The 24,898-nt window shown below is 35.1% G+C and overlaps 1 protein-coding gene across 5 annotated transcripts in view; it reads right to left on the reverse strand.

Annotated features, from left to right (window-relative positions):
- Positions 1 to 24,898, reverse strand: part of RASA2 (RAS p21 protein activator 2) — a 126,654-nt gene that overhangs the window by 73,671 nt on the left and 28,085 nt on the right. For all 5 annotated transcript variants that reach the window (XM_037843689.1, XM_037843683.1, XM_037843705.1 and 2 more), the window contains 2 exons: positions 21,833 to 21,936; positions 13,210 to 13,304 (listed from right to left, as the gene is read on the reverse strand). In XM_037843689.1, the coding sequence (XP_037699617.1) occupies positions 13,210 to 13,304; positions 21,833 to 21,936 (199 nt within the window). The remainder of the gene's footprint in view (positions 1 to 13,209; positions 13,305 to 21,832; positions 21,937 to 24,898) is intronic.

Here is a 24,898-nt window from a genome sequence, read left to right on the forward strand (position 1 = left end):
TATTAAACAGAGCATTCCTTTGCTATTAGTCAACAATAAACATTAATTGTACATTAACCTGGTCAAGAAAAAAGTGGAGATAGAACAGGTAGACACAAGACACATACTATTAGGGTATAACACTAAAATTAAAAGGCATTGAGTTAAATAAAGAAAATTTTAATTTCTAAACTGTAAAACACTACCTTATTGTATACTTTAACATGGAAATATACATATATTTAGTAAAGAAAAAAATTACAAAATAGGGTGCATAATAGTGTTAATTTTTAAAACACACACACTATATATGTATACACACATACACACACACACACACACACACACACACACCCCAAGAGGACCAACCACCAACACACTGACAGAAGTTAACTTTGGTTAATGGGATTTCAGATTTTCTTTTCTTTGTTTTTGCTCATCTAGATTTTTTTTTTGAAGTTTCTACTGATGTGTGTTGCTTTTTAGTAAAGAAACATGAACAAAAGTTGTTACAGCTACTTGACCTGCTTTTCAGTATCAGAAGCCCAAATCTAGATACATTTAAACAGCATTATTTAATATTCCTGACAATTTTTGCACAAAAATTCAGTTTTACTAACATCTGTCATCATTTTACAGATTTGGATTGTAGCTAAACAGTATTTTTTGGAGGAGGAAGTTATGAATCAAGCAAACCTTTAAATTCCCTAGCCTCCCTTGAGACCAGGGATGGGGGCTAGGGATATTCATATGATACAGATCTAGCCAATGAGATGTAAATAGAAGCTGCTCATGGGGTATTCTAAAAAGTTTACTGAAGAGACTCCTTAGCCTGCAGTGATCTGAGAGGCTGAGAAGTTTAATCAAACCTTTCCACAGTCTCATGGTACTGGGAAGACAAAAATTAGATTCTAGGGCTCACCAAGATAGAGGAGGGGTAGTAAACACCCAGACTTTCAGATGGGGAACCCCTGAAGGACAGCAATCAAGGAAAAAGAGTGAACTGGAAAAAATCAGCCTTTACAAAGATGGAAATCTAGCACTGAATCAGCCAAATCCCTAATGGGATTTAAGGTGCTCTATCTCCAGCCTGCCTGTCAGAAGCAGAAGTAAATCTCTGGAGGAAGAGAAAAATAGCATCTGGAGTCTCAAATTATCTCCATAATATTTCATACACAATGCCCACCATTTAATCAAAAATTACCGAGCATGCCAAAAGAAAAAATCAAATCACCAAAATCAAGAGAAAACAAAAACAGTAAGAAAAGCAGCAGATTTACATGAGACCCACATATTGGTGTTAACTGACACGTTAAAACAGCTGTTCTTTTTAAATTTTTAAATGAAGAACAAATGGCAAGTGGTGTTCGGCTTCCCCACCTCGATGGTTGCTGAATGCTCACAGACACAGGGGATTGATGGTTTGATGGGCTGAGCCCTCTACCATGGGACTTGACCTTGGCAAGACTGTGGTTGCAAAGGAGAGGCTAGGCCTGCCTATTAACTGTACCTAAGAGCCTCCTCCCGAATGCCTCTGTTGCTCAGATGTAGCCCTTTCTTTCTAGCTAAGCCAATTTGGCAGGTGAAATCACTGCCCTACCTGGCAACGTGGAATATGACTCCCAGGGAGGAATCTAGACCTGACAATGTGGGATGGAGAACATCTTCTTGACTAAAAGGGGGATGTGAAAGGAAATGAAATAAGCTTCAGTGGTGGAGAGATTCCAAAAGGAGCCGAGAGTCACTCTGGTGGGCACTCTTACACACAATATAGACAACCCTTTTTAGGTTCTAATGAATTGGAATAGCTAGAAGTAAATACCTGAAACTATTAAACTACAACCCAGAACCCATGAACCTTGAAGACAATTGTATAAAAATGTAGCTTATAAGGGGTGACAATGTGATTAGGAAAGCCGTATGGACCACATTCCCCTTCATCCAGTGTATGCATGGATGAGTAGAGAAATGGGGGGGAAAAAAAGGCACCCAGTGTTGGTTTTTTTACTTTAATTGTTCTTTTTCACTTTAATTTTTATTCTTACTATTTTTGTGTGTGTGTTAATGAAAATGTTCAAAAATTAATTTTGGTGATGAACGCACAGCTATATAATGGTACTGGGAACAAGCGAATGTACACATTGTATGAATGCATGGTATGTGAATATATCTCAATAAAAATGAATTAAAAAATATGTGATCAAAAAGATAAAAGGAACAAATGGCAAATCCAGCAGCAAACTAGAAATTATATAATGAATCAAATGAATGATTTAGAAATAAGTAATAAAATAACCAAAATGAAGACCTTAATAGATGAATTTCAACAGCAGATTAGATAAAGCTTAAAAGAAGGCTGGTGAAATGGGATAGGTCAGTAGAAAATATCCACAGTGAAGCACTGAGAAAGAGAAACAAAAGATGGAAAAGAATAGGGCAGAAAAAAAATTAGATAATGGCCTAGAATTTTCTAAAATTGATGAATGACATCAAGCTACAAATTCAAGAACCTCTAGAAACATCCTTGTAGGATAAATACAAAGAAAACCACACCTAGGCATATCAAAATAAAATTTCTGAAAATAGAAGATAAAGAGAAAATCCTAAAAGCAACTAGGAAAAAAAAAACAGTACCTATATAGAAGCAACAATAAAATTCTGACAAGGAGCTGTATCTGATGATAAATATGCAATGTGATTTGGTACACAGCTGTATTATTATTCAGTCCCCTAAGGGATGTTCAATAACAAACAGTATACTTTCATATATGTCAGAAAATGGCTGCCACTGTACCCTATACCTTTAATTAAAAACAAGCCAAATTATCGGCAGACATTATTCTATATGCATTTCACAGAACTGATTATGTTAGGTTGATTATGTGATTATATCACCTTAATTTGTATTAAGCTGCATATTTAGGAGCTTCCATTTCTCTGGTACTGTCTGAAGGTTTAATATTTTATATACTAACTTTATTCCAATTACTTTTACAAACATTTTACAAAAAATATCTGTGATTATTTCAATTTTACATTATGTTTATTTTTGGTACCATATAGCAGATACCATGTCTGCATACAATGTGGGAAACTCAGATGAATATAGTTATTTGCACAAAAAACAATGCATATACTTAAAAACCTTTCAAGTCCACTTTTTTTTTTTTTTTAAATAACAAAACACTAAAAGTTCCAACAATCATTTCCACTTAAAAGAACTCAGTGTGTTTCAACAACTGGTGAAAATATTTCTTCATATGACCAGGAAAAATACAAACTTCAGGATTTCTGACAGACTTTTTTATATATAGTAATTATACTATGTAAATCATTTTGGACACAATTGTCTCAGGTGAAAAACAAAACAAAAGTTTTATGAACATTTAGTCTTATATTAATGCCAATTATTTATGGATATATTTGTTTTTCTCCTTAGAGAATTATGTAATATGATCTAGAGTGGTGCATTCCTTTGTTATTTTAACTTCCAAATAATTTTCTTTTGTAATCAACCAGCTAAAATGAATTATGTCTTTACATTCATTATGTCATCAGGTATGTTTAAAAAAACCTGATGTATGTATTATTAGCTATAATCATTGCATTTCTTTTTAAATATGTATTTAAACAGGTAGGAAAGAGGACATATTACCAAAAATATTATAAAACAATAACTTATGGCATGATCCAGAAATTCAAGATAAGCTTGTTGGTAAGAACTTATTAACTAAGTAACTGCATCAAAAGCACATGATTGACAGTATATCTGGATTTACTGCTTGTACAAGTTGTATGAGAAAAACACCCTTAGTTAACGAGAGCACCCACTTCTCCATATAGGAGGTTTGGTTTATTCAGTCTCATGGCTCACTGTTAAAACACATTTTGTACTCAAGTTTTTTATTCTATAACTCAGAAAATTGTCACAGCCATGCTCTTTATCATAGTTCCAAAGAAAGAAAAAATATATACTTAAAAGTTTCTTGGGATCTAGGATCATCGGGGAGATTTGATTGTTAGGGCCACCCCCCCTCCCCGACTGCCCAGAAACACACCCCACATACAGGGCAGGCAACACCAACTACACACGCAAGCTTGGTACACCAATTGGGCCCCACAAGACTCACTCCCCCACTCACCAAAAAGGCTAAGCAGGGGAGAACTGGCTTGTGGAGAACAGGTGGCTCGTGGACGCCACCTGCTGGTTAGTTAGAGAAAGTGTACTCCATGAAGCTGTAGATCTGATAAATTAGAGATAAGGACTTCAATAGGTCTACAAACCCTAAAAGAACCCTATCAAGTTCAGCAAATGCCACGAGGCCAAAAACAACAGAAAATTATAAAGCATATGAAAAAACCAGACGATATGGATAACCCAAGCCCAAGCACCCAAATCAAAAGACCAGAAGAGACACAGCACCTAGAGCAGCTACTCAAAGAACTAAAGATGAACAATGAGACCATAGTACGGATATGAAGGAAATCAAGAAGACTCTAGAAGAGCATAAAGAAGACATTGCAAGACTAAATAAAAAAATGGATGCTCTTGTGGAAATTAAAGAAACTGTTGACCAAATTAAAAAGATTCTGGACACTCATAGTACAAGACTAGAGGAAGTTGAACAACGAATCAGTGACCTGGAAGATGACAGAATGGAAAATGAAAGCATAAAAGAAAGAATGGGGAAAAAAATTGAAAAAATCGAAATGGACCTCAGGGATATGATAGATAATATGAAACGTCCAAATATAAGACTCATTGGTGTCCCAGAAGGGGAAGAAAAGGGTAAAGGTCTAGGAAGAGTATTCAAAGAAATTGTTGGGGAAAACTTCCCAAATCTTCAAAACAACATAAATACACAAATCATAAATGCTCAGCGAACTCCAAATAGAATAAATCCAAATAAACCCACTCCGAGACATATACTGATCACACTGTCAAACACAGAAGAGAAGGAGCAAGTTCTGAAAGCAGCAAGAGAAAAGCAATTCACCACATACAAAGGAAACAGCATAAGACTAAGTAGTGACTACTCAGCAGCCACCATGGAGGCAAGAAGGCAGTGGCACGATATATTTAAAATTCTGAGTGAGAAAAATTTCCAGCCAAGAATACTTTATCCAGCAAAGCTCTCCTTCAAATTTGAGGGAGAGCTTAAATTTTTCACAGACAAACAAATGCTGAGAGAATTTGCTAACAAGAGACCTGCCCTACTAGAGATACTCAAGGGAGCCCTACAGACAGAGAAACAAAGACAGGACAGAGAGACTTGGAGAAAGGTTCAGTACTAAAGAGATTCGGTATGGGTACAATAAAGGATATTAATAGAGAGAGGGAAAAATATGGCAAACATAAACCAAAGGATAAGATGGCCGATTCAAGAAATGCCTTCATGGTTTTAACGTTGAATGTAAATGGATTAAACTCCCCAATTAAAAGATATAGATTCGCAGAATGGATCAAAAAAAATGAACCATCAATATGTTGCATACAAGAGACTCATCTTAGACACAGGGACACAAAGAAACTGAAAGTGAAAGGATGGAAAAAAATATTTCATGCAAGCTACAGCCAAAAGAAAGCAGGTGTAGCAATATTAATCTCAGATAAAATAGACTTCAAATGCAGGGATGTTTTGAGAGACAAAGAAGGCCACTACATACTAATAAAAGGGGCAATTCAGCAAGAAGAAATAACAATCGTAAATGTCTATGCACCCAATCAAGGTGCCACAAAATACATGAGAGAAACACTGGCAAAACTAAAGGAAGCAATTGATGTTTCCACAATAATTGTGGGAGACTTCAACACATCACTCTCTCCTATAGATAGATCAACCAGACAGAAGACCAATAAGGAAATTGAAAACCTAAACAATCTGATAAATGAATTAGATTTAACAGACATATACAGGACATTACATCCCAAATCACCAGGATACACATACTTTTCTAGTGCTCATGGAACTTTCTCCAGAATAGATCATATGCTGGGACATAAAACAAGCCTCAATAAATTTAAAAAGATTGAAATTATTCAAAGCACATTCTCTGACCACAATGGAATACAATTAGAAGTCAATAACCATCAGAGACTTAGAAAATTCACAAATACCTGGAGGTTAAACAACACACTCCTAAACAATCAGTGGGTTAAAGAAGAAATAGCAAGAGAAATTGCTAAATATATAGAGACGAATGAAAATGAGAACACAACATACCAAAACCTATGGGATGCAGCAAAAGCAGTGCTAAGGGGGAAATTTATAGCACTAAACGCGTATATTAAAAAGGAAGAAAGAGCCAAAATCAAAGAACTAATGGATCAACTGAAGAAGCTAGAAAATGAACAGCAAACCAATCCTAAACCAAGTAGAAGAAAAGAAATCACAAGGATTAAAGCAGAAATAAATGACATAGAGAACAAAAAAACAATAGAGAGGATAAATATCACCAAAAGTTGGTTCTTTGAGAAGATCAACAAGATTGACAAGCCCCTAGCTAGACTGACAAAATCAAAAAGAGAGAAGACCCATATAAACAAAATAATGAATGAAAAAGGTGACATAACTGCAGATCCTGAAGAAATTAAAAAAATTATAAGAGGATACTATGAACAACTGTATGGCAACAAACTGGATAATGTAGAGGAAATGGACAATTTCCTGGAAACATATGAACAACCTAGACTGACCAGAGAAGAAATAGAAGACCTCAACCAACCCATCACAAGCAAAGAGATCCAATCAGTCATCAAAAATCTTCCCACAAATAAATGCCCAGGGCCAGATGGCTTCACAGGGGAATTCTACCAAACTTTCCAGAAAGAACTGACACCAATCTTACTCAAACTCTTTCAAAACATTGAAAAAAGTGGAACACTACCTAACTCATTTTATGAAGCTAACATCAACCTAATACCAAAACCAGGCAAAGATGCTACAAAAAAGGAAAACTACCGGCCAATCTCCCTAATGAATATAGATGCAAAAATCCTCAACAAAATACTTGCAAATCGAATCCAAAGACACATTAAAAAAATCATACACCATGACCAAGTGGGGTTCATTCCAGGCATGCAAGGATGGTTCAACACAAGAAAAACAATCAATGTATTACAACACATTAAAAACTCGAAAGGGAAAAATCAATTGATCATCTCAATAGATGCTGAAAAAGCATTTGACAAAATCCAACATCCCTTTTTGATAAAAACACTTCAAAAGGTAGGAATTGAAGGAAACTTCCTCAACATGATAAAGAGCATATATGAAAAACCCACAGCCAGCATAGTACTCAATGGTGAGAGACTGAAAGCCTTCCCTCTAAGATCAGGAACAAAACAAGGATGCCCGCTGTCACCACTGTTATTCAACATTGTGCTGGAAGTGCTAGCCAGGGCAATCCGGCAAGACAAAGAAATAAAAGGCATCCAAATTGGAAAAGAAGAAGTAAAACTGTCATTGTTTGCAGATGATATGATCTTATATCTAGAAAACCCTGAGAAATCAACGATACACCTACTAGAGCTAATAAACAAATTTAGCAAAGCAGCGGGATACAAGATTAATGCACATAAGTCAGTAATGTTTCTGTATGCTAGAAATGAACAAACTGAAGAGACACTCAAGAAAAAGATACCATTTTCAATAGCAACTAAAAAAATCAAGTACCTAGGAATAAACTTAACCAAAGATGTAAAAGACCTATACAAAGAAAGCTACATAACTCTACTAAAAGAAATAGAAGGGGACCTTAAAAGATGGAAAAATATTCCATGTTCATGGATAGGAAGGCTAAATGTCATTAAGATGTCAATTCTACCCAAACTCATCTACAGATTCAATGCAATCCCAATCAAAATTCCAACAACCTACTTTGCAGACTTGGAAAAGCTAGTTATCAAATTTATTTGGAAAGGGAAGATGCCTCGAATTGCTAAAGACACTCTAAAAAAGAAAAACAAAGTGGGAGGACTTATACTCCCTGACTTTGAAGCTTATTATAAAGCCACAGTTGCCAAAACAGCATGGTACTGGCACAAAGATAGACATATAGATCAATGGAATCGAATTGAGAATTCAGAGATAGACCCTCAGATCTATGGCCGACTGATCTTTGATAAGGCCCCCAAAGTCACTGAACTGAGCCATAATGGTCTTTTCAACAAATGGGGCTGGGAGAGTTGGATATCCATATCCAAAAGAATGAAAGAGGACCCCTACCTCACCCCCTACACAAAAATTAACTCAAAATGGACCAAAGATCTCAATATAAAAGAAAGTACCATAAAACTCCTAGAAGATAATGTAGGAAAACATCTTCAAGACCTTGTATTAGGTGGCCACTTCCTAGACTTTACACCCAAAGCACAAGCAACAAAAGAGAAAATAGATAAATGGGAACTCCTCAAGCTTAGAAGTTTCTGCACCTCAAAGGAATTTCTCAAAAAGGTAAAGAGGCAGCCAACTCAATGGGAAAAAATGTTTGGAAACCATGTATCTGACAAAAGACTGATATCTTGCATATACAAAGAAATCCTACAACTCAATGACAATAGTACAGACAGCCCAATTATAAAATGGGCAAAAGATATGAAAAGACAGTTCTCTGAAGAGGAAATACAAATGGCCAAGAAACACATGAAAAAATGTTCAGCTTCACTAGGTATTAGAGAGATGCAAATTTAAACCACAATGAGATACCATCTAACACCGGTTAGAATGGCTGCCATTAAACAAACCGGAAACTACAAATGCTGGAGGGGATGTGGAGAAATTGGAACTCTTATTCATTGTTGGTGGGACTGTATAATGGTTCAGCCACTCTGGAAGTCAGTCTGGCAGTTCCTTAGAAAACTAGATATAGAGCTACCATTCGATCCAGCGATTGCACTTCTCGGTATATACCCGGAAGATCGGAAAGCAGTGACAGGAACAGATATCTGCACGCCAATGTTCATAACAGCATTATTCACAATTGCCAAGAGATGGAAACAACCCAAATGTCCTTCAACAGATGAGTGGATAAATAAAATGTGGTATATACACACGATGGAATACTACGCGGCAGTAAGAAGGAACGATCTCGTGAAACATATGACAACATGGATGAACCTTGAAGACATAATGCTGAGCGAAATAAGCCAGGCACAAAAAGAGAAATATTATATGCTACCACTAATGTGAACTTTGAAAAATGTAAAACAAATGGTTTATAATGTAGAATGTAGGGGAACTAGCAGTAGAGAGCAATTAAGGAAGGGGGAACAAGAATCCAAGAAGAACAGATAAGCTATTTAACGTTCTGGGGATGCCCAGAAATGACTATGGTCTGTTAATTTCTGATGGATATAGTAGGAACAAGTTCACAGAAATGTTGCTATATTGTGTAACTTTCTTGGGGTAAAGTAGGAACATGTTGGAAGTTAAGCAGTTATCTTACGTTAGTTGTCTTTTTCTTACTGCCTTGTTATGGTCTCTTTGAAATGTTCTTTTATTGTATGTTTGTTTTCTTTTTAACTTTTTTTTTCATACAGTTGATTTAAAAAAGAAGGGAAAGTTAAAAAAAAAAAAAAAGAAAAACAAGGAAAAAAAAAAAGATGTAGTGCCCCCTTGAGGAGCCTGTGGAGAATGCAGGGGTATTCGCCTACCCCACCTCCATGGTTGCTAACATGACCACAGACATAGGGGACTGGTGGTTTGATGGGTTGAGCCCTCTACCATAAGTTTTACCCTTGGGAAGACGGTTGCTGCAAAGGAGAGGCTAGGCCTCCCTATATTTGTGCCTAAGAGTCTCCTCCTGAATGCCTCTTTGTTGCTCAGATGTGGCCCTCTCTCTCTGGCTAAGCCAACTTGAAAGGTGAAATCACTGCCCTCCCCCCTACGTGGGATCAGACACCCAGGGGAGTGAATCTCCCTGGCAACGTGGAATATGACTCCCGGGGAGGAATGTAGACCCGGCATCGTGGGACGGAGAACATCTTCTTGACCAAAAGGGGGATGTGAAAGGAAATGAAATAAGGTTCACTGGCAGAGAGATTCCAAAAGGAGCCGAGAGATCACTCTGGTGGGCACTCTTATGCACACTTTAGACAACCCTTTTTAGGTTCTAAAGAATTGGGGTAGCTGGTGGTGGATACCTGAAACTATCAAACTACAACCCAGAACCCATGAATCTCGAAGACAGTTGTATAAAAATGTAGCTTATGAGGGGTGACAATGGGATTGGGAAAGCCATAAGGACCAAACTCCACTTTGTCTAGTTTATGGATGGATGTGTAGAAAAGTAGGGGAAGGAAACAAACAGACAAAGGTACCCAGTGTTCTTTTTTACTTCAATTGCTCTTTTTCACTCTAATTATTATTCTTGTTATTTTTGTGTGTGTGCTAATGAAGGTGTCAGGGATTGATTTAGGTGATGAATGTACAACTATGTAATGGTACTGTAAACAATCGAAAGTACAATTTGTTTTGTATGACTGCATGGTATGTGAATATATCTCAATAAAATGATGATTTAAAAAAAAAAAAAAAAAAAAGTTTCTTGGGAGTTGCAAGACCAAACAGCTAATAAAATGGACGCAGATCACTAAGGCCAAAGGAGGATTTATAGGAGAGTACTCGGCACTATCCATATTAATTTCATCAAGAATGGCACAAGATACGGAGAAATACCAAGTGAAACAGAATGATAGCCAGTGCTAGAACCAGAACAGAAGCAAAGAAAGAATAAGCTTAAAATCTAAGGAGTGGTCAACAGTATCACAAGCTACTAAAAGGTTTGTGAGCTAATATGAATAGGCTCAGATGTTCCCTAAGCGTTCTTTCTAATCTCTGTTGAAGCCTTTTTAAGGAATGACAGTACAAAATAACGAAAGGTAGAAAGCACTGTGGTGAGCAGCTTTAGAACCAGATAGATCTCTGTTGCAATCATGGCTTCACTACTTAGTTCTTGAATTGAGACAAATTATTTAACCTCTGTGAATATCCTTTTCCTTATTTGTAAAACGGAAGCAATACTACCTATTTCCTAACACTGTTCTGAAGATTAAATGAGATAATTACATTAAGCACTTAGTGCGGGGCTTGGTATATACTATTATAGTTACTAAGTTTAATCTTCCTGCTGAACTCAATCTGTCTCATAGCTTTCTCCTATCATTACACAAACTGGTCTTATTTTCCACAATATTTTTATAAAATTTTATAAAATGTATGCAGGTGAACAAACGTATTTTCAAAGTAGGGTTTTATGAATCATGAGGTGGCATGGGATGCTTTTCTACCTTTCCTTTTCTAGACTCATGAAGTTAGTTAGTATTCCTTGATTAGTTCTGGAGCCAGATAAAACATTCTTGATGGTACAATATTAACATGAAAAGTGTTACACGTACCCCTCACCCTTAAGTACTCTTCCTCCCCAAATTTATTTTAAACAGCAGATAGATCTTACTAATCAAGTATTGTTTAAGATAAAAGCGCTGTAAAAGTTAATAACCCATAGAGAAGAAAAGAACCTACAGCAAGTAAAAAATAATATTATAACAGGTAAATGCTGCTTCTGCAATTTTCAGGTTTTCAGAGATGAGTTTTTTATATACCATCAAATACAATCCTGTGACCAAGTACTAATCTCTAATATCATCTCCAAAAATAATAAAGAGTATTCTATATGTATTTCTACTTTTTGAGATTGGGAGCCCTTAAATCCTTTGTAAATTTACACTGGTCATCAGAAAAAAGGACTTAGTAAACTAAATCTTACACTAATCCTCAAATTGTATTTTAGACCTAATTTTCAAAGTCTTTTCTTATCTTGCCTTTTGTTAAAATAATTAAAAAGAAAAACTGGTAGTTTAATCTAAAATTTTTATATCTGCCTTCTGGTAAAGGCATTTTAAGGAAATGGCCAAGAGACAGAGCAGTGGTAATCTGATTATATTTTACATTAGGGTAGAATTAACAGCTTTCAAAGCTCTCTTAAAGATATTTCCCTTAATTCTCACAACGATATGAGTCAACATGGCAATTTTTATTACCACTTAATAGAAATGACACTGAAGGGCATAAAAATAACCACATAAGAAAATTAGGACCTAAATTTTCTGACTTCTAGTCTAAATCTCTTTCCACTTTATCACACTGCCTCTCATATGATCATTTACAGTACTGTGTAATTGGGATCTGAATAACAGTTATAGTCCAATGGAAAGAAAAGAATGCTAAAAGGTAAAACAGGAAAAATTTCAGTTGTATTTTATATTTGAGAAAAAGGGGTTTCAGTACACAAATATTTAATTTTTTGAGAATTTAATCAAAGAGAATGTTTGAGAGATTGGGAGGAAATGGAGACCCAGGCACTTTATATGCAAATTATCTATGACTATGTGTGTAGCACTTTTTTCTAGTCTTAAACTTCTGTTTGAGTCACAGTTGCAAATTATAACTTCTTTTACAGGGGAAGAATCCTGATTGTAGCTATGCCCTTGGGACACGGTTTCACAATGCTTACCATGTTTTCTAAATAAACAGGGTTACAAGAAAAAGATTCCCTTTAGATAGAAATGACAATTTCTAAAATGGAGCAACTCAGACTTTCTAGAAATAGAGAGTTCAGCTACATGGGTAAACATACTTCTTTACTCACATAGACAAGTTTGACAAGAGGAAAGAAGAGCCCTAAAAAGAGCAACGATATGCTTTCAAATAAAGAGAGATATGAGTAATAGCAAGGTGTGGACATGGGAATGAAGTCTCAGCAATGGTGGGCCCAGGTATGGTTTGAATGAGTAACATTTTCCCAAGTGTAGTTCATTAGAGCATCCTAATTGGAATGGATGAAACAGACTTCTAGGGATTTTCCTCAAAGTCAAAGTTAATAAAATGTATTTTTTCCCTTCAAACATTTTCTCCTCTAAAAAAAAATAATAATTTTCTATTGTGGCTCAAGCAGAAGAAGCAAAGAAGGGAAAAAATGAACCCCCCAACTCCCCAACATAACCTCCCCCAAACTCACACACGCACACACCAATATGAATTATTCTTGAATTCATACAGCAAAGCCATTTCCTTCCAGCATTATATTACAAAAGATCTATAATATCTGATGCCAGAATTAAAAATAAGGTATAATAAAGCTCTATCTACACGAACTAGTATAATCAGTCCGTTTTCCATTCATTTTCTGTGTATGACAACTTCTTGCATTATGTAAGTCAGTATTTACCTGAACCTCTGAATTGGAGTCAACAGGCTGTAGTGAAAACCAAGTTTCTTTACCACTATGGATACACAAGTCTTCTTTTTTGATGGCTACTTTTCCTGTAGAAAATAAGTAAAACAATGTGAAAAAAAGCATATTTTGTTTAATACTAAGACTCTTTTGCAGTTAAAGAGAATATTTTGTAGAAAATATTTAAAAATAATTTGTACCTAGGATATTCTTTAAATTGTCTCTTTAAAAGCATTTTCTATATTGTAAAAAATGAAAACTGCCTCATTTCCCCTTGCCCCTTGGCAGACCCTTCTCTGGGTCATTTTGAATCAGGGGATTAGGCAAAAACTTAGTTGTATTTACATGCAACTGCATTTTTAAGTACTTACTTAGATTCATGTTTTCACTCGATACAGTCAGTGTAAAAAGCAATGTACAACGGTAGTGCAAACTAATCCTCCCAACTCTTTAACACTATGAATAAACCATATGCCCTGATAAATTGTGAGCAGGCATATTTCCATTTAATAAGTGTTTATAAGTTTCAATTAAGAGAAAAGTAAAAACAATATCCTATGTCATTAACAACTTGAAAATTTACTGGAAAATTATGGGAGATTAAAATAATTTTATTAATACAATTTCATCTATTTCAAAACAATATGCACACTGATTAGTTACGCTGCTTCAACACATATAAAATTCAAGGCGATTCCCTTAAGAGTTTCTACCTCTCAGAAAGGTACAGTACAATGAACAAAGTAGTGTGAGAGGAAGAAACAAAAAAGTTCTTATCATGATGAAGTATTTGCCGTGCTGGCACAAAGCATTTCCTTCCTCAATTCAAGTTTTAAAGAAGTAGACACAGTTTTGTACTCATCTGACAATTTACTCCAAGATTCTACACAAAAGCTTCAATGAAAGATATATTCTAAAGTTAGTACAGTTCACTGCCTTTTATTTTATCAAATAAAAATTTTTGTTTTAAGTACCCTAATGATACTTCATATTTCTTATGACATATCTTGATCTTTGAGTTCAGTGTGTGAAAATTTTCAGAAAACTATAAAGAAAATTTTCAGTCAAGACATGTCAAATTTTGTGTATCAATTGGAAAGGAAAGGCATGACGGGAAAACAAACACAGAAAAGTTATATTTAAAATTTTATTTTGGATAGATAGTGGTGATGGTCATACAACTCTTTGAATATATCCAAAACTACTGTATTATAGATTTTAAAAGATGAATTTTATGGTATGTGAATTACATTTCAATAATGCTGCTTTTTTTACAATGCAGTTTTATTGAGATGTATTCACGTATCATACAATCATTCATGGTGTACAATCAACTGTTCACAGTACCATCATACACCCCAATCTATTTTTCTGAACATTTTCCTTATATACCAGAAAAACCAAAAATAAGAATAAAAAATAAAAGTAAAAAAGAACGCCCAAATCATCCCCCACTTCCACCCTATTTTTCATTTAGTTTTTGTCCCCATTTTTCTACTCATCCATCCATACACTGGATAAAGGGAGTGTGATCCACAAGGCTTTCACAATCACACTGTCACCCCTTGTGAGCTACACTGTTATACAATCATCTTCAAGAGTCCAGGCAATTGGGTTTCAGTTTGATAGTTTCAGGTATTTACTTCTAACTATTCCAGTACATTAAAACCTAAAAAGGGTTATCTATATAACGCATAAGAGTGCCCACCCAAGTGACCTCTCAACTCCATTTGAAATCTCTCAGCCACTGAAACTTTATTTTGTTTAATTTCACATCCCCCTTTTGGTCAAGAAGATGTTCTCAATCCCACGATGTTGGGTCCAGATTCATCCTTGGGAGTCGTATCTGCATTGCCAGGGAGATTTACATCCCTGGGAGTCAGGTCTCATGCAGGGGAGGGCAGTGAGTTCACCTGTGGAGTTGGGTTAGCTGGAGAGAGGGCCACATCTTAGCAACAAAGAGGTACTCAGGGGGAGACTCTTAGGCACAATTATAAGCAGGTTTACCCTCTCCTTTGCAGTAACAAGCTCTGTAAGGGCAAGCCCCAAGATAGAGGGCTTGGTACCAAACTGCCAGTCCTCAATGTTTGTGAGGACATCAGCAATAATCCAGGTGAGGAAGTCCAACACTTCCACATCACCCCACCCCACTCTGGTTCCTCGGGGGGGCCCTGCATATATATTTTTATTCTCTGCCCAAGTTACTTTGGGATGTGCCACTATTTCACACTAACCTGAAACCTATCAGGTCTCACTTCCTATTCAAAGTTTCATGTAATTATGGTATTTGAACAAAGTGTATGTGTTAAATTGTGTAGGAAATACAGGTCCTGAACCAAATAAACATCTCTTCCCTTGGTCTCACATGGAAGGTAAAGTTTTAAAACACGGTATCATCCTTTACCCTTTGTCCTGATTTGCCCTAGTCCTAACTAGATCTGCTTCATTCACATCTCTAATTGAAGTCTGGACTCTTTTTCAGCTTGTCTAACAGTTGCTATATTCGCTAATACTGACATTCGTATCTGCCAACCTCTAGCTCTGAGCATAATGCTGCTTTTTAAAATTTAATAAGAAATTTTTTATAAGCTTATCTTCCCACTCGACTTAGAACTCAAACTATAAAGACTACCTATATGTGTAATTTTAAAGAAAATATTAAAATACACAGCTATATTTTTATTATAGAGTAACAACTATATTAATATGCAATCCACAGGAGAACTAAAAATTCATCAACTATATCTATTAACACTTGATTGTAGAAAATGTAAAATTTTAAGATGACTAAATTGGTCCTCACAAAAAGCATGAACGTTTACATCTGTTATCTTAAATGAAACTTAATGTGAAGACCATTATCTTCATGTGAATATACAGCATTTATAATTCATTCAAATCTTGTAGGAAATGGCACTAAGGAAATTATATATTCAAGCTATTTTTTGGCTAAATTCAAGATAAAAATGGTGGGAAAACAAATTCTTACAATACAAAATATACAGATTAAAAATTAAGTACAGAACTCAGGCACTGACTAGAACACCCAAATATTCTTTATACTGCTGAAGGAGTTTAGGTTAAGAGCCAAATCATACAAATCTCTAGACATACTTTACTATGGATTGTATCAGATCCCTGCAAAAGCAACATACTAGGAATGACTTGGGATATCAAATTATGACACAGCTAGGTAGTGACAGAGTAATCATTAGAATTCAGGTCTCCTACATCATAGTGAGGTCCTCTTAATTCTGTATCATTCTGAACCCAGGGGAAAGACAAAAAGTTGCCAAAGTAACTAAAATAGGCATAGTTGAGCTCTGGGAGACCCAGCTTCCCCTGAAAACAAAGATAACCAGAAAATACACATTAGTACATACTTAATTTCAATATTATCAGAATCCTTATTGGAAACTAAAATGCATAATTAAAGTTTTCTCTTTCTCTTTTTAAAAGAAGACACTACACATTAGGACAATATGTCATACAGTAGGACTTTTCAAAGCCTGTATTTCACAATTCCTATCTTTTTGTAGCATGGATCCTAGGTTTCAAGTTTTAAAAGTTAAGCCATATATCCAGTTTTTGCAGTAACTGTTCCTGACATATAAAGATGCCTAATATGAAAAAAATATGTTCCCTACTGATAATAGTTAATAGTACTGGGAAGTCGTCTGAGATAGGTTCAGTGGTCAAAAGTAATTTAGATCACCTTCCCCCTGATGTGGGACAGGACCCCCAGATGAGTGAGTCTCCCTGGCAATGTGGGACAGGGAGTTTGGAAATGAGCCTGACCCCCTGGCACCGAGGGGTTGATAATGCCTTTTTGACCAAAGGAGGAGTGAGAGGGGAAGACAACAAAATAATGTTTCAGTAGCTAAGAGATTTCAAATAGAGCTGACAGGCTGTTCCAGGCATTACTCTATACAAGTTTCAGCTAGATATCCCAAATGGCCACAGTATGATATGCCCAAGTCAACAGTAGTCCCCAAAACCCTAAAGAATACCTGGGTCCCAATCTGACACTCTTTAAAAGTTTCACTCACTAAATTTATTCTTCAGAAACTTAAATCCTCCAGAGAGCTCCTATGCCAGCTAAGTCCCAAAACCCAGAGGCAGCCTCTTCAAGAAGATCAACCAGTTGTGTCCCTTTTCCCATAATGTCGACATCCCTTTTCAACATGAACAAGTTAGAGTGGTCACTGCCTAGACATCCCTGAAGATTGGGAAAGTGATTAAACTAGAGGAAGGGATAGCAACAGACAAGATAGAATTTAACAAAGGATTCTGAATACTGAATCTCTAGATAATTTTATTTTTCTTAGCTGCTAGGGCATTAGAATAGCTAGAAGGAAAGAAACGAAATGAAGGAACTGTAACCTGTAACATTCTTTGAAATTTGCTATATAGCTACTTGTTAAATTGCAATTTGAAAATTATCACCTTTTTGTATATGTTTTATTTCACAATAAGGAAATAACTGAAACTATGGTACTGTAACCTATAACATTCTTGGAAATTTCCTATATAACTACTAGTTACATCGTACTTTATCATCTTTTTGCATGTATTTTATATTTCACAATAAGGAAATAACTGAAACTCTGGAACTATAACCCATAATGTTCTTTGAAATTTGCACTCTACTTGTTAAATTGTACTTGGAAAGTTACCACTTCTATGTAAATATGTTATATTCCAAAATTTAAAAAAAAAAGTAATTTAGCAGTATCTGTAAGGCTATAATTTAAAATTTTTTTACAAAAAGAAAAATACTCATCTATCACTTATATAGTTAAAAAGGAAAAAAAAAGTTCTTAAAGCTATACTCAGCCAGTATACATTTTCAGATCTTTTTAAGCATCAAAGATGGTTTTCTCAACTCTAGCTCAAATTTTATTCCTAGAAAATGCTATGGCACTGTTTTATCTACAACTAAGCAACTCAATTTTCAATAGCTCAAAATTAAAAAAAAAAAAATTATGCATTAAAGACAAAAGAAAATACATTAGCCTACAAAAATGTTAAAAATTTGTAAGTGAAAACATCCAGAACATTTTCCAAGCTTACAACCTTAAATTAAAAGGTATGTACTATGCTCACTTCAATGATTTGGTTAAAAGGTATGTACTATGCTCACTTCAATGATTTCCATTTATGAAAGGAAGAAATTTCCCACTAGAAGTAGAAATTTTATTCCTTATTAAGAATAAACTTTTAAAAAAGAATTCTTCACACCAACAGTTATGGCTTTCTGACATCCCTCCATAAAGATGTGGTTTGTATTTTAAATGACTTTACTTAAAATAAAATTGATTTTTACTTTAAAAACAAAAATAAAACACAAAAGCAACTTTTAGAAATCATAAATATAAATCTCACGTAAAGGCCTTTTCAAGTAATACTATACGTAAACTATAATATGTGTAAAGGGACAAAAAAATTACTAAGCTCTTTCTTAAGAAGTCATGACCCAAATTATACACTTTCTCAAGGGTTACTAGTAATCACCAACAGCCTCCAACCAGTACTTATCCTCTCTAGTTTTTCACATTATAAGATCTCCTTGCCTTCTGTGATATTAATCTTTCCTATCTCTCTTCTTACCTTCCTGATACGTCTTATCAATCTCCTTCACTGAAGCCTCCTTTGTGTAACCCTTCTTATTTCCTCCCAGGGTAATTTCACTCATTCTAGCAGTGGCTTCAAATATTACTTAATGCTAATGGCTCTCAAATCCACGTCATTTCTCTAAGCTTCAGATCTGTACTTCCAACTGTCAACCAACATCTTCACCAAGATGCTCCCCAGATAATACAAGTTTAACTTGTTTTTAACCAAAGTCATCCCTTCTCCCTTCCATTCCCCACTCAAAACTGAACGTTCCTTCTGAGATCCTTACCTTAGTTAATGACAGCCATAGAAACAAGACCATTTTAAGTCTTCCTTTACCTTTACCTGCTTGGTCCTTAAGTCCTGTTTGATGCTACTTTTGAAGTACATTCCCACATCTGCATTTCCACTGCCACTGCCCTATTCATCTCACTTGATAACAGCCTCCTTGTTGGCCTCTCTGCCTCTAACTTCTCCCTATTCTACATTAACAATTTCCTATTGCCTGCCAACAGTAGTTTCCAAAGTAGAAACTCAATTACCTAACAGATTACATATTTAAAGTGTGTATACATATAAATATATCATATACCATATATTCATATATGGTTATATATAATTTTTAAAAGGTTCCTTATTCTTCAAAGGCTCAAAAACACTTTCTACAAGAAAAAGTCCAAATTCCTTAGCATGGCTTTTAAGGGCCATCACAACTCAACTTTTCCCTAATTTACACTCTCAGCTTCACATTCTAATACCCTCTTCCTAAGTAACTTATTACTCCAGCAGATACACCAACAGATTCCACAAAAAAAAGATTTACTCTTACTCCTCTGCTTCTGCCAATCCTTATTACCTTGAAACTGTTCTTTCTTTCCCTTATGTCAGTAGTCTTCATTAATCCTCCACCAAACAAAATAAACTGTTCTCACTTCTGTTGCTTCCCTAGTACTCTGTTCATACCTCCAGCACAGATGATAATATAAAATATTAGTATTAGGGTACATGAATGCCTCTCTGATAGCCTGGGAGCTACCTGAGTCTTAATCATCTTAATAGTCCCATCCTTTTCCTTTGTATGCCACCCAGAAGTTTTGGGTAAATGTTTAATTAAATTGAGAATGGGGCCTCAGGAATGATCTACAATTAATGGTTTGATAGAAAATAGAAAAGTCTGCATATAAATAAAGAAGGAAAAGTCAGAAGGAGAAAGACATCTAGGAAAATACAATGCCATGAAACTGTCTTTTCCTTTGGCTTTCAACAAGTTGAATAGGCAGTCAAAGGGCAAAATGTAATGCTGAGGTAGATGAGGACAAAAATTAAGAAAATGCTTTCTGTGACAGAGAAAAAGTATTATATATGTGGCTGACAAAAAGTAATGTATTTAACAAATAGGAACCCTAGGAATAAGTGATAAAACTCTAACCAGAAGAAAACCGAGCAAAAAACAAACCATACAATTCATAAAAGAAAAAATATAAATGGCCAATAAACATAGGAAAAAGTCCTCAAATTTACTGACAAAGAAACACAAATTAAAATAATATTATTTTTCACCTATCGAACTGGCAATTTTCTTTCAATGATAATATCCAAGAATGGCCAGAGAGAGGAGAAATGGTTATGCCCGTGTCATGACTGGGGAAATGTAAATTAGTACAATATTTCTGGAAGCCAATGTGAAAATATATGGAGGAAATGTTAAAAATATTTGATCTAGTATTTCTACTTCTAGGAATTTAAACTAAGAAAAATAGACACAAAATTTCATGAAGAAGGATATTCACAGCTACACCATTCAAAACTGCAAAGATCTAGAAAAAGAAATGTTCACCAACAAAGGAGTGGTTAAAATAATTCATTATTATACAAAGATTCCACAACAAAATTTTTGAAAAAGATGTAATCACACAGGAAAAGAATCATTAGATGATATTAAGTGAAAAAGGGAAAAAATTTGAATAAATAGTACAATGTGATAGCATAAATGCACAGAATAAAGAATGGGAAGAAGTATAATAAATTATTAACTGTAGTTATCCCTGTACAGAGTCACTACTGGTCACTCATAACTTGGAATATTTTTATTAAAAGTTAATTTGCTTCCAAGTTATTTTGGCAAATTTCAAAGAAGAATATTTGGCAGAAAAATATGGAAGCCAGGTAACAGAGATTTAAAAAGAAACAAGTAGTAAGGAGAGGAAGGATACAGACCATTTGTTAAGAAGTTCAATAGCACAAGCAAAGATACATTAAATGGTAGCTAAGAGGACAAAGTAAAATAAAACAATAACTTAAATTGTAGGAGACTTGAGCATTTCAAGTCACAAAGGAGAGACAGAGATGATGAAATTTGGGACACTAAATTTACTCTGCTGTTATTAAAATACAAAGATACTGGTGTAATGACCATGAATATGACACGTATGTAGGTCAGTTAGTTTCATTCTAGAATCCATGCTCACACCTCAATCTCAGACAATTAAGAAATACATTTATTGGTTACCAAGACAGCGAGGGAGAAAAGTATATCTAGATTAAAGCAAATTATTACTTCCATCAGAAAACCTTCCAAAACAGATGATCTTGGAGGATCAAAGTGTGACTGCTGTACAAAAACATTATTTGAATCATTCAACAAAAACTTACTGAACACTCTGTGAGGCATAGTCCCTGCCCTCCTAAATAGCATATTCAACTAGATATTAAACAACAAACTGATGAAAAAGTGTAATGAGAACAATGGAAAAGGAACACCAGGTACTATGAAAACATAACGCCTGGTGACTTGGGGATCAGCAAAGGCCTCCCTGGGGAAGTGTCAGCTAAGCCGGCTATAAAAATTAAAAATCAAATTGACAAATGAACATCAAGTCTAGAGAAATGATTAGAACTGGTGAGCACTTATTTTCCTGTAGTTTTCTATACTTCATATATAGAGAAAGAATGAATATAAACACCAATCTTGTGATTAAAGATAATTATGAATAGTACATACCTATACGAAGGTCTCTTTGTAAAACATTCTTGTCATAAACATAGAAAGACAAATACTGGAAAGTTCTTGGAATCTCAAAGTAAAATTCTTCACTGAAAAATGGGCTAGACAGAAGTGGGAAAAAAACTGATTAAATTCAACCATGTTCTCAAATAATACCACTTTCAGCAAAATTTATTAAATTAAATCTATTATTCAGTAAAATCAAACTAAATTGCTATAGAAGAAAGCTTCAAAAGCTTCAAAATAATTCTTAATGCTGAGTTTCAAATAAATCCTGAACAAACCAAGATGAACGCTGAGAGAACTCCAATTCTCAGGATTACATCTCAACAAACAACTCTTCAGGAGGCCTGTGGACAAAAGACCTGGTAATTGCCTGAGGTGATGGTCACCTAAAGTGAACAAATGCAAGCTGAGGATAGTGTTATTCACACATCATTGTCTTAGAAATACACAAAGCTACATCTATCACAGTAATATACAGCACCTAAAATGGGTAATGTTATGCAAAATGCTACTTTAAAATATATATATATTTTTACAAATAGATTTTAACAGCATGTTTACTTTCTGTATAACAAAGAAACTTTGTAAATAAAATCTTAACATTTAAAAAATACAGGCATACCTCGGTTTATTGTGCTTTGCTTTATTGTTCTTTTTACAAATTGAAGGTCTGTGGCAACCCTGCATTAAGCAAGTCTATCGTTGCCATTTTTCCAACAGCCATGTGCTCATTTTGTGAATCTGTGTCACATTTTAATTAGGGTATGTACACTGTATTTTTTTAAATATAATGCTAGTGCACACTTAATAGATTACAGTATAGACTAAACATAACTTTTATATGCACTGGGAAACCAAAAAATTTGTGTGACTCACTTTATTATGATATTTGCTTATTGTGGTGGTCTGGAACTGAACCAGAATATCTCTGAGGTATGCCTGCATGTATGTATGTATATATAAAAAAAACAAAACAGGTTATTTAAAAAAAAAAAACAAAAACTTTGGGAATTGGTTTATTTTCACTAATTCAGTTATAGTCATTTTTTTAATTAAATTCAGTTTTATTGAAATATATTCACAAACTATACAATTATCCGTGGTGTACAATGAACTGTTCACAGTATGATCATATAGTGTGCATTCATCACCACAATCTATTTCTGAACCTTTTTCTTACATGAGAAAGAATCAGAATAAGAATAAAAGTAAAAAAGAACACCCAAATCATCCTCCTCATCCCACCCTATTTTTCATTTAGTTTTTGTCCCCATTTTTCTACTAATCCATCTATACACTAGATAAAGGGAGTGTGATCTACAAGGTTTTCACAATCACCGTCACCCCTTGTAATCTACATTGTTATACAGTCGTCTACAGGAGTCCAGACTATTAGACTGGAGTTTGATAGTTTCAGGTATTTACTTCTAGCTATTCCAATACATTAAAGCCTAAGAGGTGTTATCTCTTAGATAAGAGAGAATGTCCACCAGAGTGACCTCTTGACTCCATTTGAAATCTCTCAGCCACTGAAACTTCATTTTGTTTCATTTTGCATCCCCTTTTCGGTCAAGAAGATATTCTCAATCCCACAATGCCGGGTCCAGATTCATCCCCAGGTATCATATCCTGCATTGCCAGGGAGATTTACACCCCTGGGAGTCAGGTCCCATGTACAGGGGAGGGCAGTGAGTTCACCTGCCGAGGTGGCTCAGTTAGAGAGAGGGCCACATCTGAGCAACAAAGAGGTACTCAGGGGGAGACTCTTAGGCACACTTATATGCAAGTTTAGCCTCTCCTTTGCAGTAACAAGCTTCATAAGGGCAAGTCCCATGATAGAGGGCTCGGCACATCAAACCACCAATCCTAACGTTTGTGACAACATCAGCATCAGTCCAGGTGAGGAAGTCCAACACTTTCAAACTTTTCCCCAGCTCCTCAGGGGGCCCTGTAAATAAATTCTTATTCTCTGCCCAAATTACTTTGAGATGTGTCACTATTTCACTCCAACCTATACAAACCTGCCATATCTCACTTCCTATTCAAAGTGCCATGTAACTGTGGTGTCATTTGAACAAACCGACTGTAGAGTTATACTGTTTAGAAAATATAGATCCTGCACGAGATAGACATCTCTTCCCCAAAACAGGTTATTTTTAAATAAACTTTATTGAGGTATAAATCACATACAGTAAAATTCAGTTTAAAGTATAGAGGTTAAGTCTCCATGTGTCCCTCTCAGTCACCCCCACTCATACCTGCCACAAGCAACCAGTAATCTGATTTCTATCACTATAGATCTGTTCTAGAATGTCATATAAATGAAATCATATGGTATGTATTCTTGCATTCAGCTTCTTTGACTCAGCTTAATGTCTGTGATATTTTTCCATATTGTATATAGTACTAGTTCATTCCTTATAATGGCTGTGTAGTATTTCATTGTATGAAAATTACACAATCTATTCTCTTACTCATGTCATTTGAGTTGTTTCCAGTTTGAGAATATAAAAAATAAAGCTGTTACAATCATTTTTATACAAGGGTTTTTCCAGACATACGCTTTAATTTCTCTTGGGTAAGCAACTAAGAGTGGAATTGCTGAGTTAAATGGGTAGGGGAAAGTTTAAACTGTCGAACTGTTTTCCAAATTGGTGATTCCATTTTATAACTTCAGCCAATTCTTGGTACTGACAGTCTTTTCAATTTTAGCCATTCCAAGTGAATGTGATATGATAAATTTATTTATATGTGTAACTTCCACCCCAATCAAGATACAGAACATTTCTATCTCTCCAGAAAGTTCTCTCGTGTCCTTCTGCAGTTACACCCATCAGAGCTGCCACAGGCAACCACTGATCTAATTTCCATCACTATATATTATATTTTAGACTCTAAAGTGATACAAAATAGTTTTAAATTTCATTTCTCCGATCATTAATGATGCTGAATATCGTTTCATGTGTTTCTTGGCCATTATAATAACTTGGATCTCCGGATCTTCTGTCATCCTATTTTAAATGGATTGTCTGTCTTATTGAGTTACAAGGGTTTGCT

This window comes from Choloepus didactylus, chromosome 1 (assembly GCF_015220235.1).
Source record: "Choloepus didactylus isolate mChoDid1 chromosome 1, mChoDid1.pri, whole genome shotgun sequence".
NCBI lineage: Eukaryota > Metazoa > Chordata > Mammalia > Pilosa > Megalonychidae > Choloepus > Choloepus didactylus.